Source organism: Somniosus microcephalus, chromosome 9 (genome assembly GCF_052327205.1).
Source record: "Somniosus microcephalus isolate GS21.2 chromosome 9, FLI_Smic_1.0, whole genome shotgun sequence".
Taxonomy (NCBI): Eukaryota; Metazoa; Chordata; class Chondrichthyes; order Squaliformes; family Somniosidae; genus Somniosus; species Somniosus microcephalus.
Window position 1 is genome coordinate 106,775,882 of NC_140995.1, and position 22,581 is coordinate 106,798,462.

Genomic DNA, 22,581 nt, shown 5'->3' on the forward strand with positions numbered 1-22,581 from the left:
GGGAACGGGTCCCAAACCCGCTCCCAGTCCGCCTCCAAGCGATCTTCCTGGGAAGCGGGGCCCCGATTCACGCAGGGACCCGTCTCCTAGTGGCGGGAAGGGGATTAGAGCCAATTAACTGCCTGTTAACAGGTAGTCAACAGGCAGTTAAGAGGCTTTTTCCCATTTTGCATCTACTGCTGCGGGCTTCCTGACGTCTGGAAACCCCGCCAGGGTAAGTGAGGCAAGCTGTGGGCCTGTTGTACTGTAACTGTAGAAATGACAGCTGCAGAGGTAGTGTGAAGGCTGCAATGGGACACTGGTAAGTATGACAGGTGAGAGAATTTTGGGGAATTTTTTTTTACTGTGGTTTGATGCTTCTGCAGGTGACAAGCTGTGATGTGTTTGTGCAGACTCAGCTCATCGGGAGAAGTGACAGATGGCTTCAGCAATCTCACAGGCAGCTGCCATCTGTTTCATCCTAAGGAGAGAGTCATTGGAGAGCCTGGGTGCAAGTGCTCACCTTTGGACAGTGATTGTCAGTGTTTGACAGCACCTCAATGCTGTCAAACACTGGCAATTCATCTGTCAAGAAATTATGGGGCCTGTTACTTTAACAAAACCAGCAGATGAAGCGTCATGCACTGACGTCATCTGACACCAGCTTTCCCTTAATTGGCCGGCAAGCCTGCAAGGTGGGCTTAACAAGGCCAGTCAAGGAAAAATAGCATCTGTTCATCAGACGTTGCTGGGAGCGGGACTGAAACCCGAAAATCAGCAGTCCTGCCTTGACCTCCGGATCTAAGGTAAAACCCAGCCCGTTGTATCTGTCTTCATGGAAGAAGACACACAAAGCACTCCAGAAATAGTGGGTTACGGTCCAGTGACAATGAGGAACTTAAAGAAATTAGTATTAGTGAAGAAACATACTGGAGAAATTAATGGAACTAAAAGCCAAAAAAAACCCTGGTCCTGCTGGTCTACATCCTAGGGTTTTAAAAGAGCTGGATTTATAAAATGGAAATCGTGTTTGACACATCTGTTTGAGTTTTTTGAGGATGTAACGAGCAGGGTAGATAAGAGGGAACCAGTGGATGTAGTGTATTTGTATTTTCAGAAAGCATTCGATAAGGTGCCACACAAGAGGTTATTACACAAAATTAGGGCTCATGGGATTGGGGGTAATATATTAGCATTGATTGAGGATTGGGTAATGGACAGAAAACAGAGGGTAGGAATAAACGGGTCATTTTCGGGTTAGCAGGCTGTAACTAGTGGGGTACCGGAAGGATCAGTGCTTGGGCCTCAGCTTTTTACAATCTATATCAATGACTTAGTTGAGGTGACCGAGTGTAATGTATCCAAGTTTGCTGATGATACAAAGCTCGGTGGGAAAGTAAGTTGTGAGGAGGATGCAAACAAATTGCAAAGAGATATAGGCAGGTTAATAGAGTGGGCAAGAACATGGCAGATGGAATAGAATGCAGAGAAATGTGAAGTTATCCACTTTGGTAGGAAAAATAGAAAAGCAGAATATTTTTTAAATGGTGGGCGTTTGGAAAATGTTGGTATTCAGAGACACCTGGATGTTCTGATACACAAATCACTAAAAGTTAATATGCAGGTACAGCAAGCAATTAGGAAAGGAAAGCAAATGGTATGTTAGCCTTTATTACAAAAGGATTGGATTATAAGAGTAAAGGGCCTAGAAATTGGGGTGAGGCGCCAAACTGGCGCCAAGTTCGCCTGGGCGCAGATTTTTGCGCAGCGTTCGGAGCAGTAGTGATCGTCAGATATTCAGCCTCAGTGCCCCTAGAGGGAGACGGAGCGCGGCTCGAGGCACTCCGCGTCCCTCTTAGGGCGCTGAAAGTGAATTTCGCAGCACAACGTGCTGCAGTGCCACACGCTGCAGCACGGCACGCTGCGGTACTGCAGGCCTTCCTCCCATTGTTAAGGGGGAGGGGCCTGCAGTAGCGCGAACCCCAATCGCGAGTGCCGGCATAAGAGCCCGGCACCGTGGAGAAGTGCCGGGCTCTCGGGAAACAGCCGGCAATGCCGCGGAGGGGGGGATCTGGAGGCCGGGGACGGAGGTGCTGGCAGGCGGCCGCCGAAAAAACAGGCCACCCCGCACCTCCACTTTAACTTGCGCCTCTGCCGGCGCAGTAAGGCCCCGTGAACCGGGCGCGTTTATGCAAACGGCGCAACAGCGGCGTTCGCTACCAAATATCGCGATCGGGGCGCGAATGGGGCACTGCGCACACCGATGACATCATCGGTGGCGGCGCAGCGCAACAGGCTAACGCCATCATTAGCGCCCCTGCTGAATATCGCGGGAGGCACAGCCAGTGGCGCTACAGCCACTGGCTGCCTCTTTAGGTGCTAACAGGTGGCGCTACTCACCCAATTTCTCCCCCAAGAAGTCTTACTCCAATTTTATAGGTCCTTGGTGAGACTACACCTGGAGTACTACGAACAGTTTTCGTCTCCTTACTTGCCTTAGAGGCAGTGCAACAGAGGTTCACCAGACTGATTCCTGGGATGGGGGATTGTCTTATGAGGAGGCAATGAGGAGACTAGGTCTATATTCCCTAGCATTTAGAAGAATGAGAGGTAATCTCATTGAAACATATAAAATTCTTAAGGGGCTTGACAGGGTAGACGCTAGGAGGGCTGGGCAGTCTAGAACTAAGGGGTCACAGTCTCAGAATAAGGGATCGGCCATTTAAGAAAGAAAGACTAGCATTTATGTAGCACCTTTCATGACCACCAGACGTCTCAAAGCGCTTTACAGCCAACGAAGCACTTTTTGAAGTGGGAAACGCGGCAGCCAATTTGCGCAGAGCAAGTTCCCACAAACAGCAATGTGAAAATGACCAGATAATCTGTTTTTGTTATGTTGGTTGAGGGAGAAATATTAGTCTGGACACCGGGGATAACTCCCCTACTCTTCTTTGAAATAGTGCCATGGGATCTTTTACGTTTCCCTGAGAGAGCAGATGGGGCCTCGGTTTAACGTCTCATCTGAAAGACGGCACCTCCAACAGTGCAGCACTCCCTCAGCACTGCACTGGAGTGTCAGCCTAGATTTTTGTACGCAAGTCCCTAGAGTGAGACTTGAACCCACAATCTTTTGACTCAGAGGCGAGTGTGTTATCAACTGAGCCACAGCTGACCCATTTAGGACTGAGATGAAGAGAAATTTATTCACTCAGAGGTAGTCTCATTGAAACATATAAAATTCTTACAGGGCTTGACAGGGTAGATGCTGGGAGGATGTTTCCCCTGGCTGGGGAGTCAAGAACGAGGGGTCACAGTCTCAGAATAAAGGGTCACCCATTTAGGACTGAGATGAGGAGAAATTTCTTCACTCAGAGGGCTGTGGGTGCTCAGTTGTTGAGTATATTGAGTATATTTTTGGATATTAAGGGAATCAAGGGCTATGGGGATAGTGCGGGGAGGTGGAGTTGAGGTAGAAGATCACCTATGATCTTATTGAACAGCGGAATAGGCTTGAAGGGCCGAATGGCCTACTCCTGCACCTATTTCTTATGTTCTTATGTCCATACATGGACTTCTGGTGGGGAGTCACAGGATCGCAATCAGGTGTAGGATCCTGACTGATTATTTCTTCTTCATAGCCTGAGCACATTGAAGCCATTTGTAACACCCCAGTGGCACCCAGCTTAGATCAATTAACTCAGCATGGACCAGCAATCGAAACTGAAATTTTTACAAAGTGTTTTTAAATAACCTTAGAGCTGAAATGCTTTCTATGTTGGATAGAGATAGCCCATTGAATTTCATTTTTGATTGGCATTAAAAAGATTTTCAAGGTGGTGAACCTATTGAGGAGTACTAGAATACCTTTCACCCCCATTATAGGTTGATGAAGTGATTTGTACATCCTAGAATGGTTGACTAGTCAATAAGTCCTTGAACAGGGCCCTCATCACTCTCAAACCTCATGATAGTCCGCTGCTGATCCTATTGGATCAGACACCCTCATATGTAGCAGTTGAACATAGGAACACAGGAACAGGAGCAGGCCATTCAGCCCCTCGAGCCTGTTCTGCCATTCGATGAGATCATGGCTGATCTGCGATCTAACTCCATATACCCACCTTTGGCCCATATCCCTTTATACCTTCGGTTAACAAAAAGCTATCAATGTCCGATTTAAAATTAACAATTGATCTAGCATCAATTGCCGTTTGCGGAAGAGAGTTCCAAACTTCTACCACCCTGAAAGGTCTGGCTCTAATTTTTAGACTATGCCCCCTAGTCCTAGAATCCCCAACCAGCAGAAATAATTTCTCTCTATCTACCCTATCTGTTCCCCTTAATATCCTGAAAACTTCGATTAGATCACCCCTTAACCTTCTAAATTCTAGGGAATACAACCCTAATTTGTGTAATATCTCCTCGTAACTTAACCCTTAAAGCCCGGGTGTCAGTCTGGTAAACCTACACTGCACTCCCTCCAAGACCAATATATCCTTCCTAAGGTGTGGTACCCAGAACTGCTCACAGTACTCCCGGTGAGAGGTATTTGTGTCTTTTGCATATATGCTGCTAAAAATTAAATTCAATGGGCTACCTCTGTCCAGTTGAGGAACTCATCACAGGAAATATTAGGTTGATTATATTTGGTTGTTCACAAGGACTTATCTAGAACAAAGCACCCTATAATTTGGTTAGATTGTTGCTCTTATGTTTCCCCAATCTGGATTATCTTAAATGTTATATATATGTACTTAAAATTTACATGGAACAGTCTAGTCTCAATTTTCCATGTGTCAATAAATTAATTTTGAATGTAATTTAAAGGTAGTTATCAAAGTTGTCTCAATAGTTACAAAGAAGATGACATAATTGTAATTAAAATGATCAGTGACTGGAGGGGATTTATGATATCAGCCTGTATAAACACTAATATTATCTCCCTTTACTTCAAATTGTATTCAGGAATTTTGACATCTCTATACATTTACACAACATGCTTAACTGTGTAATAATAAATTGAGTTACAGTGTTTATCTTGACAGCACCAGAATTTTGATTGGATTAAAAAGGTCAAGTGTCAATGTAATTGATTAGTGTGTTTCATATTTTGCCTTTTGCTGTTGTTACATTAGCGGTAAGGTTACTTGTGAAGTATACAAATTCAGGTCTGCTGTAGATACCTTCGGTGGCACCAGTCACTCCCCTGACAGGTCTGAGCATCTCACTTTTATGGGAGTTGACTTACACTGCCCGATTTCTACTTGTATGGTAGCGTACATCAGGATGTAACAATAGGCCCGCCTTGTGACCTAAGCCAGATATTTGTGTCTTTTGCATATATGCTGCTTAAATTTCCCTCAGTTGGCCAGAAAGAAATTGTTAAACTGCATTATTTCACAGTAGGATGAACATACAAAACAACTGATGATCTGACTAAAGAGTACAACTTGTCTTCATATAATAATACAAAAAAAGAACACACCACTCTACCACACATCAGCAGGTTGTCTTACTCGACTTAAACAAGATGGATTCTAACTATTCTCTAGCATTTCTAACCTCTTCACCTCAGCGAAAACCCTCATAGTTTTCTCTTTAACAAGCCTGACTGCCTTCACAGCCTTCCTGTTTGCCCCTCGATCCATCTTATTTCTCTTGCTGTCCACAGTGAGAAAATGGAATCAAACACTTTCCAATACAGTGGGTTGACTTGTTTCTCATTTGCCAAGTTAGGCTAATGAATTGTTTTAGGTACAGTAACTAAGTAAACACTATCAAAGCTAGTATATTAGCATATTAACTACCCACCATCCCAAAAATCTAATTTTTTTAGCTAGCATGAATATAATGTGATTTAAAATACAACGTTTAGCGTAACTCTTCTTTTCCAAATCCTTTCTGTGGAAAATGGCCAAATGATCCCAAAACATACTTTACGGAGGCTCGCGGATGGGAGGCTGGTGAATAGCTGAACATGGGAATAGCTGAGTCTGAAGGTGAAAAAGGGTTTCAGCAGCAGGTTAGCTGAGGCAGAGGCAGAGACAGAGAACATTATGGAGCTGGCAGTAGGCGGTCTTTGTGATGGAGAGGATATGGGGCTGGAAGCATACTTGAGGTCGAATAGGATGCCTTGGTTGTAAACAGTGTGGTTCAACGTGAGACATAGTGGGAAGGGGATGGAATTGGTGGCGGGGGCCAAAAACGATGGCTTCAATCTTCCCAATGTTTAATTGAAGGAAATTGTGGCTCATCCAAAACTGGATGTCGAACAGAGAGTCTGACAGCACAACAGGTAATGGAGAGATATAGCTGGGTGTCATCGGTGTACATGTGGAAGCTGACCCCATGTCTTTGGATGATGTCACCAAAGAGCAGCTTGTAGATGAGGAAGTGGAGAGGGCCAAGGATAGATCCTTGGTGGACACCAGAGGTAGTGGGAAGAGAAGTCATTGCTAGATCTGCTCTGGCTACATTCGAATAGGTAAAAGTGGAAAAAACAAGGGCGGTCCCACTGAACTAGACAATGGAAGAGAGGCATTGTGCGAGGATGGTCAAACATGTCAAAGGTTGGCGGTGGAAAAGGACGAGGAGAGATAATGTGCCACGATTACAGTAACAGGATGTAATTTGTGACCTATTCGCATATACAGAGGAAAGGTGCACGTTTTCTTTGCACCTGCATGCAGTGTTTACCAGTTCATTGGATGCCTTCTGTGACCGATGGCCATCACAAGGAATGTAGTATTCGCAATTATAGAGTAGAAAGGGAGAAATTTTCTTCGTACTACAAGTGGTATTGATCGTCTCACTGAATGCCTCTGTGCCTGGTGGCACTGCATGAAATTAGTGCTTTGATTACTCCCAACCTCATTATTTTGATTTCATTTTGTTATATTTTTGTTTGTTTGTATTGTTAACATCTAGTTTGGGTATGCCATCTCTCCCTGAGCTGTCCATGGTGGTGCCCTCTAAGGGGAAGCACTTGATGTCACACAGTCCCAAAGATCTTGCTTGAAATAGGACACCTTTATTGTATACCCTTGCTTCATGCTCATGTTTCCTATTCCAGTGTGGATTACCTTACATTCAGCTACATTCAAATCCCTTCTTCTTAACTCATCTATTTAATAACTTCAGATGCCTTTGATTAATATCAACTAATTTTATACTTGTCAGCTAGACACAGCTATGTGACACGAGCAAATTTTACAAAAAGCAGCCTTCACTATATCATTTATGAATAGTGCAAGGTAACTGTTGTAGAACTTCAATCATTGTGTTTTTTGCTTTTATCATCCTGCTTTCTATTGCTAAGCCAATTTTCAATCCAATTAGCTATTTTGCCTTTCATTCCAAGAACCTTAAATTTATTTAAAAGCTTTACATGTGGTACTTTAGCAAATGGCTTCTGAAACCCAAAGTAGATTACATTTACTGTATAGCCAATATACTTGCCTAGCAATTTAATTTCCTCCTCAAGGCACTACAGTAGATGTGTGACATACGACTTGTTTGCTTTTAAATTGATGCTTAGCTTTTCTTACAGCATTAACATTCTTTAGATAGAAAATAATAGTATCCCAGAAAATGCTCTTGATTAGCAATTTCTCTACTATGGATGTCAAATAACTGGCCTATAATTCCAGAGAACATACTTCATTTCTTTTTAGAATATTGGGATAGCACTCATTATCCAGTCCTGAGCCCTATATTTGTAGAACTCTTAAAAATATTAACCAAACTTTTTTCTTTCTCGTTTTCTTGAGAATTTTGGGATGTGTATTCGTCCAAGTTGCCATTTATGCTTCAGTTATACTTTTGGAACCGGTCCCTGCTTTGAGAATGATGCAAAAGGGGCAACAGCAAGTAATGCTGGCTTCTCACACTATCTATGCTTAGGCAATGCAGAGCTCTGCTCACTGGCATCCATCTATCACTGAGATTTTTGGAAGCAATAAAGAGCCAAAAGAACTTTACGAACATTTAAAAATATTTGAAGGTGGTCTGTCTTGAGCTTCAATTTTAAAATCCAGAAAAATAATTGTATTGAGAAACCTAACAATGCAATTGGATACCTGTGTTTGAATCCCAACCTCAGTTAACATCTGCAAATCAAAATTTGCTCATGTCATTCAGTTCATGGAACTAGATTGCTGCCGGGTGTATAATTGTCGTTGTATATCAGCTACAGGACGACATGCATGCTAAAAAGTGGAAGCAGCATGCTGTAGACAGGGCTAAGCGATCCCACAATCAACGGATCAGATCAAAGCTCTGCAGTCCTGCCACATCCAGTCGTGAATGGTGGTGGACCGACTAACGGGAGGAGGAGGCTCCAAGAATATCCCCATCCTCAATGATGGTGGAGCCCAGCATGTGAGTGCAAAAGACAAGGCTGAAGCGTTTGCAACCCACTTCAGCCAGAAGTGCCGAGTGGATGATCCATATCAGCCTACTCCCGAGGTCCCCACCATCACAGGAGCCATTCTTCAGCCAATTCGATTCACTCCACGTGATATCAAGAAACGGCTGAACGCACTGGATACAGCAAAGGCTATGGGCCCCGACAACATCCCGGCTATCGTGCTGAAGACTTGTGCTCCAGAACTAGCCGTGCCTCTAGCCAAGCTGTTCCAGTACAGCTACAACACTGGCATCTATCCGACAATCTGGAAAACTGCCCAGGTATGTCCTGTCCACAAAAAGCAGGACAAATCCAATCGGCCAATTACCGCCTCATCAGTCTACTCACAATCATCAGCAAAGTGATGGAAGGTGTCATCGACAATGCTATCAAGCGGCACTTACTCACCAATAACCTGCTCACTGATGCCCAGTTTGGGTTCCTCCAAGACCACTCGGCTCCCGACCTCATTACAGCCTTGGTCCAAACATGGACAAAGGAGCTGAATTCCAGAGGTGAGGTGAGAATGACTGCCCTTGACATCAAGGCAGCATTTGACCGAGTCTGGCATCAAGGAGCCCTAGTAAAACTGAAGTCAATGGGAATCAGGGGGAAAACGCTCTACTGGCTGGAGTCATACCTAGCACAAAGGAAGATGGTTGTAGTGGTTGAAGGTCAATCATCACAGCCCCAGGACATCGCTGCAGGAGTTCCTCAGGGCAGTGTCCTAGGCCCAACCAGTTTCAGCAGCTTCATCAATGACCTTCCCTCCAACATAAGGTCAGAAATGGGGATGTTCGCTGATGACTGCACAGTGTTCAGCGCCATTCGCAACTCCACAGATAATGAAGCAGTCCATGCCCGCATGCAACAAGACCTGGACGACGTTCAGGTTTGGGCTGATAAGTGGCAGGTAACATTTGCGCCACAGAAGTGCCAGGCAATGACTATCTCTAACAAGCGAGAGTCTAACCACCACCCCTTGACATTCAATGGCATTACCATCGCCAAATCCCCTGCTATCAAAATCCTGGGGGTCACCATTAACCAGAAACTTAACTGGACCAGCCACATAAATACTGTGGCAACAAGAGCAGGTCAGAGGCTGGGTATTCTGCGGCGAGTGTCTCACCTCCTGACTCCCCAAAGCCTTTCCACCATCTACAAGGCACAAGTAAGGAGTGTGATGGAATACTCTCCACTTGCCTGGATGAGTGCAGCTCCAACAACACTCAAGAAGCTCGACACCATCCAGGACAAAGCAGCCCGCTTGACTGGCACCCCATCCACCACTTTAAACGTTCACTCCCTCCTGGCGTACCGTGGCTGCAGTGTGTACCATCTACAAGATGCACTGCAGCAACTCGCCAAGGCTTCTTTGGCAGCACCTCCCAAACCCGCGACCTCTTCCACCTAGAAGGACAAGGGCAGCAGGTGCGTGAGAACACCACCACCTCCAAGTTCCCCTCCAAGTCACACACCATCCTGACTTTGAAATATATCGCCAATCCTTCATCGTCGCTGGGTCAAAATCCTGGAACTCCCTACCTAACTGTGGGAGTACCATCACCACACAGACTGCAGCGGTTCAAGAAGGCGGCTCACCACCACTTTCTCAATGGCAACTAGGGATGGGCAATAAATGCTGGCATTGCCAGTGATGCCCTGATCCCATAAATGACTTTTTTAAAAAGCTGCCCGTTATAGAAACTGCACAATTTTTATTTCCATTGATTTCAATATGAATGAAAATTGAGCAGTGTCTATAACTAGCAGCTGATACATAAATTGGTTTTCCGCCTGGGCACAAGTTGAAAATCTATCCCACTATGTCCAGTTAAAGAAAAAGTCGGTTTGGTGGCTTCACTTTGGGGTCATCTTCTTAGCCAGTATCCAGGAATTAATGAAAGGAGTTATTTTATCATTAATTTTACAAATTTGTGCCTCAAGTGAGGAGCTTTACCTGTTGGAAGCAAGTACTGGGACTTCAGGCACTCCCCGCAAAATTTTCCATCAGAATAGTAAAGAAAAATGGAGGTGCATGCCAGAATTTCTGAGGCTCTGTGCCGGGAGAGCAAATTCGTAAAATTACACAGAATATATTTTACAAAGGTTCTTTTTTATTGTTCAAAGAATACAGTTAAATCAATTGACATAGATTTGGTCACAGTTCATCATCAATATTTACAGAGCTATTACAGTAGTTGATTTATAATCAAGAAACCATAACAAATATTTTTTGCTCCCATGCAGGCAGCTGAAGGAAGACAGGAAAATTGGGGGTAGAGATTGAGCATCTGAAGTGCTCTGGTGCTTTCTGACCAAGCAGCACCTTGAGAGCAGGAGGTTTGCACTGCTCTAGTATATGAGTCTTGTTAGACTTCCATCGTTCATGTAAATGGAGTTAAAGCGCCCTGGCCCCACATCCTATGGTGGTTTGCTCTACCAGCACAACAACATTGCTTTTTGTAATAAGTGCACGACCATGAGAAATGGCTTCTGGTACACATCTTGACTTGGTAATGGTAACCAAGCAGACAATATACAGGAAATGGAAGTTAGGTTAACCTCGGGGGTAGCAACCACAGAATGATCAAGTTCAACATGATCTGTTGTTCAAGATACTAAGCTTAAAAATTGTTTGGGAAGGTCAGCAACATTTCAGTAAAGAACAAGTTCAATACCTTTAAGGACGTGGCGGATAAATACATTTCCAGGATCAGAAAGCACAGACTAAACAAGTGTGGCTATAAATAGATTAACAAATGAATAGAAGTGAAATAAAGAGAAAGAATTACCTCTACAAATCCTGCAGTCTGAAAAGTGAAGTGATTCAGAGAGAGAGAGACCTGGACTGCAAAATTCTTTACACTAACACCCAAAGTCAAAATTCCCCCAAAGAGTGATCAACACATGGAATGGACTCCCAAATTAGATAGTGGAGGCAAACATCCTGGAATTATTTAATAAACAATTTGATGCTGCAGTGGGGGGGGACTGAAGAGTCTTTCTGGATGGATGAGCCAATGGCCATTCTTATCCATATTTGTCTTGTAATATATTGGAAATTGGTGCTCACTGTATTGTTAGGCTGTTTCATTACAACAGGAGCATCAGTTCCATTCTATTGTAAATGAGTTTTACTATGCTGAGAGCAACTATAACCAAGCTCCACTACAACTTTCCCATTGGTATGCTGTAAAGAATTTATTTAACATTACTGATTATGAAGCAAATGGGCAGATTTTAACATTCGGCGGAAAACAGGCGGTAGTGGATTGGCGGCCTGTTATACACCGAAAGGAAAATCGGGCAGGGTGTGTAACAAGCAGTGGAACCACTACGGCCTGTTTTCCTCCACCACGAATGTTAAGACCAGCCCAAAGTTCTTTTATTTTTATCTTCGGGGGGTTGGAGAGTGATCGTTTTTATGTTGGGTTCCAATGACAGTAAAATAAAACTTCAAACAGGAAGAAAGCAGCTTAGTGCTGCTGAAAGTACAATGAACATCACCAATTTTAAATGCACACTAGAGAGAATAGTTGATTTATTTATGGATTTAATTATATATTTTTACTGGCTCATAACAGAAGTTTTGCCCTTGTACTTAACACAAGTAATGGCTAAATGAGGCTTTTCATCAAAGTTACCATAAACCAAAAGGGAGCTGATTTAATGTTTTAATTTGGAAGAGTTACACTAATGCAACACTTTTTCTCCTTTGCAGATTCGTAAGAAAGCATTTAAGTTTTATTACATCCTTAGTGAGAGCAAAAATAGCTGCAATAATCGACTCAAAGATCTGATGAAAAACATAATTTTTTAAACGACTATGCCGGAAACCATTCGTGCAGTGACATGTGGTTTCAATTTTGGAAGACGTTAGTTAATTGGCGGTATAGAGTTGCTTTGCACTCAAGGAAAATGTGGCTGTGACACAGTAGATTGAACAAACAGGAGAACGACCACATTCTGAAAAGTGTCATATCATCAAAGGACTCTTGGGAAGTGTCAGTACTAAAATGTCACAACTATTGATTTTTCATTAAGAGTACACTGTAGTCATTTCTCTGCAGGACAAAGTCTGAAGTGTTCGGCTGAACTTAAGATGTGATGTTATATTTATCTGCTTCTGAGCTCCAGCAATAAGAGCATAAGAATGTAAGAAATAGGAGCACGAGTAGGCCATTCGGCCCTTCAAGCCTGCTCTGCCATTTAATAAGATCACAGCTGAACTTCGACCTCAAATCCACCTTTCTGCACTATCCCCATTCCCTTGAGTCCCTTAATATCCAAAGATCTATCAATCTCTGTCTTGAATATACTCAATGACTGAGCATCCACAGACCTCTGGGGTAGAGAATTCCAAAGATTCACAACCCTTTAAGTGAAGATATTTCTCCTCATCTCAGTCCTAAATGACCGACCCCTTATTCTGAGATTGTGACCCCCTAGTTCTCGACTTTCAACAATCCTCCCAGCATCCACCCTGTCAAGCCCTATAAGAATTTTATATGTTTCAATGAGATCACCTCTCATTCTTCTAAATTCTAGGGACTATAGCCCTAGTCTAACTCAATCTCTCCTCATAGGACAATCCCCTCATCCCAGGAGTCAGTCTAGTGAACCTTCGTTGCACTCCCTCTAAGGAAAGAAAATTCTTCCGTAGGTAAGGAGACCAAAACTGTACACAGTACTCCAGGTGTGGTCTCACCAAGACCCTGTTTAATTGTAGTAAGACTTCTCTTCACAGCTTACTTTCCCACCGAGCTTTGTATCGTCAGCAAACTTGGATACATTACACTCGGTCCCCTCAACTAAATCATTGATATAGATTGTAAATAGCTGAGGCCCAAGCATTGATCCTTCTGGTACCCCACTAGTTACAGTCTGCCAACCCGAAAATGACCCGTTTATTCCAGTTTTCTGTCCATTAATCAATCCTCAATCAATGCTAATATATTACCCCATTCCCATGAGCCCTAACTTTGTTTAATAACCTCTTGTGTAACACCTTATCAAATGCTTTTTGACAATTCAGATACACTACATCCACTGGATCCCCCTTATCTACCCTGCTAGATCCAACATCAAAAAACTCTAACAGATTTGTCAAACATGATTTCCCTTTCATAAATCCATGTTGATATTGCCCAATCTTATTATGATTTTCTAAGTGCCCTGTTACCATGTCCCTAATAATAGATTCCAGCATTTTCCCTGTTACTGATATCAGGTCTGTATTTCCCTGTTTTCTCTCCCCCTCCTTTTTTGAATAGCAAGGTTATGTTTGCTACCTTCCAATCCACGAAGACCGTTCTATTATCTAGAGAATTCCAGAAGGTTAATACCAATGCATACCAATGTAGCTACCTCTATTAAAACCCTAGGATGTAGTCCATCAGATCCAGGGGATTTGTCAACTTTTAGTCCCATTAATTTACCCAGTACTATTTCTTTACTAATACTAATTTCTTTAAGTTCCTCATTCTCGCTAGACCCTTGGTTGCCCACTATTTCTGGAATGTTATTTGTGTCTTCTACCATGAAGTATATGTTTAATGTCTGCGCCATTTCCTTATTCCCCATTATAATTTCTCCTGTCTCTGCCTCTAAGGGACCCATATTTCCTTTTGCTAATCTCTTCCTTTTTACATATCTATAGAAGCTTTTACAATCTGTTTTTATATCTCTTGCTAGTTTACTCTCATATTCTCTTTTTTCTTTATAAATTTCTTGGTCATCCTTTGCTGAATTCTATAATCCTCCCAATCATCAGGCTTACTACTCTTTTTGGCAACATTATAAGCCTCTTCCTTCAATCTAATACTATCTCTTGTTAGCCACGGTTCAACTATTAATCCCGTGGGGGGTTTATTCCTTAGGGGAATGTATATTTGTTGCAAATTATGATTTAATTCTTGAAAAGTTTGCTATTGCTTATCTACCATCATATCTTTTAATCTAGGTTACCAATCTACCTTGGTCAACTCACCCTTCCTACCTACGTAGTTTGCTTTATTCAGATTTAAGACCCTAGTTTCAGACTTCACTAAATCACTCTCAAACTCAATATAAAATTCTATCATATTATGATCACTCTTTCCCAGAGGCTCCTTTACTACAAGATTATTAATTAACCCTGCCTCATTGCACAATACTAGATCTAAAATAAACTGTTCCCTAGTTGGTTCCTCGACATACTAATCTGAAAAACTATCTTTAATGTATACCATGAACTCGTCCTCCACACTATGACTGTAAATTTGATCTGCCCAGTCTATATAAAGATTAAAGTCCCCCATGATTACTGTAATACCCTTGTTACATGTACCTCTAATTTCCTGATTTATACTGTGCTCGACACTACAACTACTGTTAGCAGGCTTATAAGACCAGTGTTTTCTGTCCCTTGTTGTTTCTTCGCCAACTGATTCTACATCTTGATTTTCTGAGCTACAATCCTTTTTCTCTACTGTCTTTATCCCATCCTTTATTATCAGGGCTACCCTTTTCCGTTTTGCCTATCTCTTCTAATCAGGTATCCTGAAATATTTAATTCCCAACCTTGGTCACTCTACAACCACGTCTCCATAATGGCTATTAGATCAAACCCCATTTATTTCTAACTGTTAATAGCTATTAACACATATATTTTGTTGTGAATGCTTTGTGCATTCAGATATAGTTCCTTTAGCTTTAACTTTTTTTCTATTTTTCCCTGATGTTACCTTAGTTTCCAATACCATATTTCCTTTGTTAAACGCTCTGTCCCTTCCTGACCAACTGTGCTTATTTTCACCCAAATCGCTACTTTGATCTACAGCTTTGACATTTCTCTTACTGCTTTTGAATTTACTCTTTCATGAATCCTCCTACCCCTTCATTAGTTTAAAGCTCAATCTACCGCCCTAGTTATTCGATTCATCAGGACGCTGGTCCTAGCCTGGTTTAAGTGGAGCCCATCCCAACAGAACAGCTCCCTCTTTCCCCAGTACTGGTGCCAGTGCCCCATGAAGTCAACCCCTGCCTCCCACACCAGTCCTTCAGCCACGCAATTAACCTTCTAATCTGTTTGCCCCTATGCCAATTTGCTGTAGGTTGTATGGCCGGGATCTTACCTCAGGCAGCGCGTTGGGAGCGAGACTGTTGGTTTCCCGGTTCTAGTCCCACCCCCAGCGACGTCTGACAACCTGACGCTATTTTCCCTTAACAGGCAGTTAAATGGCTCTAATCCCCTCCCCACCGTTAGGAGACTGGTCCCTGCGCAAGTCGGGGACCCGCCTCCTGGGAAGATGGCTCGGAGGCGGGTTGGGAGCGGGGTTGGGACCCGCTCCCAATTTTTCCCATTTTCCCAGCAGTCCCGCCTCCAAACCCGCCTCCTCAGGGCTGGTAAAATCCAGTCCTATGTTTCTGTTGAGAAGTACAAGACAGCATTTTAGCTTCTGGCATCATTTATGTGATTTAAATTTTCCAGTCTGGTCAGAAACATTTGTAATGGCTGAAAGAAGAGAATGTAAAATGTCTAGGCCTAGAAATTTGATCATGCAACACACATTTTTGAGCAAAGAATGGGCACTGAAGGGTCCAATATGGTACGTGACGTGCATGGGCTCATTCCGTGCTGGGATATTGGAAATGGGGAAAAAGGCTGTTTGACTGGGCAGGGCCTTTGGAGGTGGGAGGTCTTATGATGAAATCTCCAGGAATAAGTCCAACCAGAGTTGCCAACCCTATTGCTACTGCTGGGCCCAGGCCCAAATTCAGGTGCAAACCAATTTCTAGACCTTATTGTTCATTTACTAGCATAAATGATGAAATAATTTTAGTCCAGTACTAAGAAAATACTGCATTGTTAAAGGTGGAGCCCTTTGGATGAGATGTTAAACTGAGGCCCCATCTACCATTCAGGTGGACACTAAAGATCCCATGGCACTATTTGAAGAAGAGCGGGGAGATCCTCCCTGTCTTGGTTAAAATTCCCCCTTCAAAACTAAAATTGAACTGTAAATGAGGCCCAGCTGTCAAAATGATGCAGGCCTCAAACTGATGACATTGGACAGACAGCCTGATCATCCTGCCCACTGCCCAACCAAAAACTGTCGTTAAAATTGGCCCTGTTGTTTCAAGTTCTCATAGTTGAAACACATTTCTGAATTAGCAGTCTCTTTTGTAGGTAGATTCCCTGCTGCTTTGGTTTAAGAAACACCCGATTCATAAGCTATAGGAAGAAATGTACTTCTAGTAATGCTACAAAGTTGCTGATGATAGGAAGATATGTGGTCAGGTGACCAATGTAAAAGCGATTGATAGCATTCGATGGGATATAAATTGATTACGCAGCTAGATTTTAGTGTAGATAAATATAAAAAAATCAGTGATGGAAAACAAAATATGAAATCTAATTGCATCTATTAGCATGGACATCAGGCCTGCCGGAAATCCTGCCCTCCAATTGGGTGGGCTGCCAGACACCGCTGGACACACCTGAGCAGCCCACCAATGAAATGTAAATAAGGCCAGGCTGTCAAAATGGTGCAGGCCTCAAACCAATGATATTGGATGGGCAGCCCAATCATCCTGCCCACTGCCCAGCCAAAAACTGTCTCTATTAAAATTGACCCTATTAGTTTCCACAAACAGCAATGAGGTAAATAACTGGTTAACACAAAAGCAAAGCACTGTGGATGCTGGAAATCTGAAATAAATAACCAGTTAATGGGGGAAAAATTGGGTTGTGCCCCCTTTGGGTCGCTAACGTCACCTGGGCATTACTTTTAGCGCCCCGAAAAAGTTAGCACCCCCGTGCCCAAAATTGAATGGTAGCACCCCAAGCAGGAGGCGGGGCACTACTGGAAGTGCGCCCCCTCCCTCTTGGGGCGCTCCCATTGAATATCGCGGCAGCATGTGCAGCAGCACCACGCGCGGTGGCACGTACGGTACTACAGGCCTCCTTCCCCTGATTAAAGGGGAGGGGCCTAGCGCAGCGCGCACCAGGACCCTGCTGGACCACCAGGGAGCGGGGCATCGGGAAAAGAGCCCGGCACTGAAGAGGAGTTCTGGGCTGATGGATCGCAGCCGGCACCCCGCAAGAGGGGGCAGGTGCTGGCAGGCGGCCCAAAAGAAATGGCCACCCAGCACCTGCCCTTTAATTTGCACCACCCCGGCCACAAACACGGCACCCTGACCCTGTCGGCCACAGCGTCCGGCGGTAGGTATGGGGCCGCGAGCCAAGTTTGCGCACGACAATGATGTCATCGGCTGAGGCGCAGCACCGTGGGGCGCTACCGCCACCATTAACCTCCCACTGAATTTCACGGGAGGCGTTAGCGGCACCGCGCCTGGGAGCCAGGTGCTTTGCGCCCCCTTGGGGCGCTAACGGAAGGCGCAAGGCAACCAAATTTTTCCCCCAAACTGTTTTGTGTTCGTTTGAAGGAGGAATTTTAACCAAGCCTGGGAGGAACTCCCCGCTCTTCTTCAAATAGTGCCATGGGATCTTTAGTGTCCACCTGAATAGGTAGATGGGGCCTCAGTTTAACAGCTCATCCAAAGGGCTCCACCTCTAACAAGTGTTTTCTTAATACTAGACTAAAATTACAGTTTAGCTTACATGCCCAAGTTTTAGAGTGGGGATTGAACCTACAACCATCTTATTCAGAGGTGAGGGTGCTGTTATAAATCTCATCATCAAGAAACTACTTATGAAATAACGCTGGACGGCCAGCTGGTGGCGCCATCCAAGGAGTATAAATACTCGGGCGTGGACCCCAGCTTTCCAGGAACATTTTGTAAGACAAGGAGCTAGTGAGATACAACTAGACTTCCATGTTCTGAAACAAGTTGATTAAAGCCTTGCTTTATGCTCAAACCAAGTGCGTAGTGAATTTTATTACGTCAGGTGCTACCAACTGAACCAAGCTGCTATTATCTACACATTGCCATAATAAATGTATCCATAATATAATAAATGTATCAATATTAGATGGGGAATTAGGGAATTTGCCATCACAACATGATACTTGAAACCCCTGATAATTCCCTATCTATCTAATTGTTTGACCAGTTCACTGACACAAAATTACAATTTGAATGTTTTTGTTAAACCATTCGACTGTATTAATATATATATTTCTGATTCACTTCTCTGATTTTTTTGGTTCAGCAATGCAATTTCACAGCTGGGTGAAATTTTGCATATAAGCCAAAAGTAGCTCAACATTGCTTTCAGCAGAATAAGAAAACTACCAGTAAAAATAGGTCAGGATAATTTTACGATAACTACATTGGGCCAAATTGAGAGTTTCTGCATCATCAGCATTGATCAGTGAAAGGCTTGTTGGATCTCAATTATATGCGCTTCAAAGACTCATATTCAAATTAGTGGTACATCATTATACCACAATCTGTAGCTAAACACATTAACATTTGGATTCTTGTCAAGAAAGAGAGTGAGGAGTTATTAGAGAATAGCATACTGTACAAATTAGAAGATTGTAAGTTACAGAGTAAAGTGATATATAAGTCATTGGCTGCATATTAACTAATATAGAAAGCAGGCAGTGCAGCATCACTAAACATTGTGCCACAAACCAAACCCAATCCTAGTGATGGAACACAGGTTTTTATCCATGATCCCGTACAACCCCGGACCCTAAACCTCACTCACTTTGTGGTGGTGACACACCAACCACAAGCTGGACAATACTGTACAAGAAGGGTAGAAGCATTAGAGAAAGAATCATTCCACTCTCATACATTTAATAGAGAGTTTCTGAGCTGTTTTGCTCAATGCTGGGTATAGAGGCAAAGGTTAATTTGCCCTTTCAGTCTTGCACAGCATGAGGCAGAGGAAGATTCAACTGAGGAGGAATATACCTTAAAATTCAAGATTGTTGCCCTGAATACTGAAAACTTAGCATTGGTTTATGTCGTGTATCCCTTTTGTCATTTTCTTTGAAATATATTATTGCAAGTGGCTAATATGGGAATCATGCCTAAATAATATAAAACAAATTTTTACTCAAAAACGTTCTGTTTGAGGTTTCAACTAGCCAGCATGAATTAAGATGATCTATTTTCTACCTTGAAAGGCAGCATTTGTGATTCTTCATTGTTTAATGAAAATATTCCAACATAGGTAGGAGGAAACAGACTCCTACTAAATTAAATTGCTCTGTCTTAATTATGTTGTGAGTAGGAGGATATTAATTGGGTGATAGATGTCTAAGTAAAATTTTTATTTTGGTTACAGATACTATCACTACCTGTACAGCTATTACTTGCCAACCAGTCTTCACAACATGATAGACCAGATGACTAACTGTGAAGATATCCTAATGAATTTTCTGGTTTCTGCCATCACCAAACTCCCTCCGATTAAAGTCACACAGAAAAAGCAGTATAAGGAAACTATGATGCAACAGGTATGTATAAAATGCTACTCAAATCTCTCGCCATTTTAGCAGTTTACATTTAATTTATAAACATGAAAAAGCTGATAAACCGCTGCAGAAAAGAATACATTGCCCCCAAAAAGGTGACAATTCAAAAAAGCAACATACAACTGAATAACTGCCTTGAATGAAGGCCGATGACCAAGTCCACTGCTTCAAGGCAACTGGGTAAATTAAATTCATTTTTATTACATTGGATTTCAGGATTTTATTGGTGTTTTGGGACCATATTATGCAATTCAGTTCATTGTTCTGTAAAAACTAAAATCCAATGACATATGAAAACAAGTAGTTACAAAGAGAGTGCAGTGGGACCTGGGCCTGTGATGACTTAAGTTGCAACTATACCCAATTTCATCAATTGTATTATAGGTGAAAACACTGAAATACACAAACATGCAATTTTTGCAGTGGTGGATTTATACATTTGTGGAGTGGGATTTGAACACTGATGATGTAAAATTTATTAGCCCCTAGTAATTTTAATTTTTGACACTTTTTGTTGTATTTTCCAACATGTGTATAGTGAGTCAACATTTGTAGCCAAAAATAATTTATTCTGGAATGAGATAATGTACATAATAATGCTCTGTAGGGTTATTTATACCATCATAAAAGTATTGAAATGGACATAAATATTAGAAAACATTTAGTACAAAAAAGCATCAATGTAAAGAACGTGACAACAGCTTGTATTTCTGTAGCAATCCTCAAGTGCACTTTAGAATGAGGAGGATAGAACATACCAAATAGGGAATAAATTATGGCATGGGAGCACCAAATAAACATTTAAATGTTTTCAGTATCCATTCTCCTACTGCCCATTCACAAAGATGTTCTACCCCCTCCAGACTCAGACAAACACACTCTACCCCCTCCAGACTCAGACAAACACACTCTACCCCCTCCAGATCCAGACAAATGCACTCTACCCGCTCCAGACCCAGACAGAGACACTTTACCCCCTCCAGACCCAGACAAAGATGCTCTATCACCTCCAGAGCCAGTTCACAGAGAAATTCCTTGTAATAAGGGAACATCTATAATTATGGGGGATTTTAACTATCATATTAATTGGACAAATCAAATTGGGCAGGGCTGCCTTGAAGATGAGTTCATTGAGTGTATTAGGGATGGGTTTCTTGAGCAGTATGTAACTGAACCGACCAGGGGGCAAGCAACCTTAGATCTGGTCCTGTGTAACGAGACAGGATTAATTAAAAATGTCCTAGTAAAGGATCCCCTTGGAATGAGTGTCCATAACATGGTTGAATTCCATATTCAATTAGAGGGTGAAAAGGTTGGATCTCAAACAAGCGTGCTAAGCTTGAATAAAGGAGACTATGAAGGTATGAGAGCGGAATTGAGTAGAGTGGATTGGGAAAATAGATTAAAGGGTAAGACGATACATGATCAGTGGTGTACATTTAAGGAGTTATTTACAACTTCCAAAAAATATATATTCCACTGAGAAGAAAAGGGTGTAAAAGAAAAGACAGCCATCCGTGGCTAAGTAAAGAAATTAAGGATAGTATTCGACTAAAAACAAGGGCATATAAGGTAGCCAAATCTAGTGGGAGGATAGAGGATTGGGAAAACTTTAAAAGACAGCAAAAAATAACAAAAAGATTGATTAAGAAAGGGAAGATAGATTATGAAAGTAAATTAGCAAAAAATATAAAAACAGATAGTAAGAGTTTTTATAGTTATATAAAAAGAAAAAGGGTGGCTAAAGTAAATGTTGGTCCCTTAGAGGATGAGACCGGGAAATTAATGGTGGGAAATATGGAGATGGCAAAAACACTGAATGAATATTTTATATCAGTCTTTACAGTAGAAGACACTAAGAATATCCCAACACTGGACAAACAGGGGGCTAAAGGGGGGGAGGAGCTAAACACGATCAAAATCACTAAGGAAGTGGTACTCGGTAAAATAATGGGACTCAAGGCGGATAAATCACCTGGACCTGATGGCTTACATCCTAGGGTCTTGAGGGAAGTGGCGGTAGGGATTGTGGATGCATTGGTAATAATTTTCCAAAACTCCCTGGACTCGGCAAAGGTCCCGGCAGACTGGAAAACTGCTAATATAACACCCTTATTTAAAAAGGGCAGTAGACAGAAGGCTGGAAACTATAGACCGGTTAGCCTAACATCTGTGGTAGGTAAAATTTTGGAGTCCATTATTAAGGAGACAGTAACAGGACATTTGGATAATCATAATTTAATAGGACAAAGTCAGCATGGTTTTATGAAGGGGAAGTCATGTTTGACAAATTTGCTGGAGTTCTTTGAGGAAGTAACATATAGGGTGGATAAAGGGGAACCAGTGGACGTAGTGTATTTAGACTTCCAAAAGGCATTTGACAAGGTGCCACACAAAAGATTATTGCTTAAGATAAAAAATCACGGGATTGGGGGTAACATTCTGGCATGGATAGAGGATTGGCTATCTAACAGAAGGCAGAGAGTTGGGATAAATGGTTCATTCTCAGACTGGCAATCAGTAACTAGTGGTGTTCCGCAGGGGTCAGTGCTGGGTCCCCAACTCTTTACAATCTATATTAACGATTTGGAGGAGGGGACCGAGTGTAACATATCAAAGTTTGCAGATGATACTAAGATGGGAGGGAAAGTAGTGAGTGAGGAGGACATAAAAAACCTGCAAGGGGACATAGACAGGCTAAGTAAGTGGGCAGAGATTTGGCAGATGGAATACAATACTGGAAAGTGTGAGGTT

General features: G+C 42.5%; 1 protein-coding gene across 1 annotated transcript in view; it reads left to right on the plus strand.

Annotated features, from left to right (window-relative positions):
- Window positions 1-22,581, plus strand: part of LOC147112573 (exostosin-1-like) — a 903,087-nt gene that overhangs the window by 823,053 nt on the left and 57,453 nt on the right. Inside the window, exon 10 of the mRNA XM_085998197.1 lies at window positions 19,627-19,809. Within this exon, the coding sequence (XP_085854323.1) occupies window positions 19,627-19,809 (183 nt within the window). The remainder of the gene's footprint in view (window positions 1-19,626; window positions 19,810-22,581) is intronic.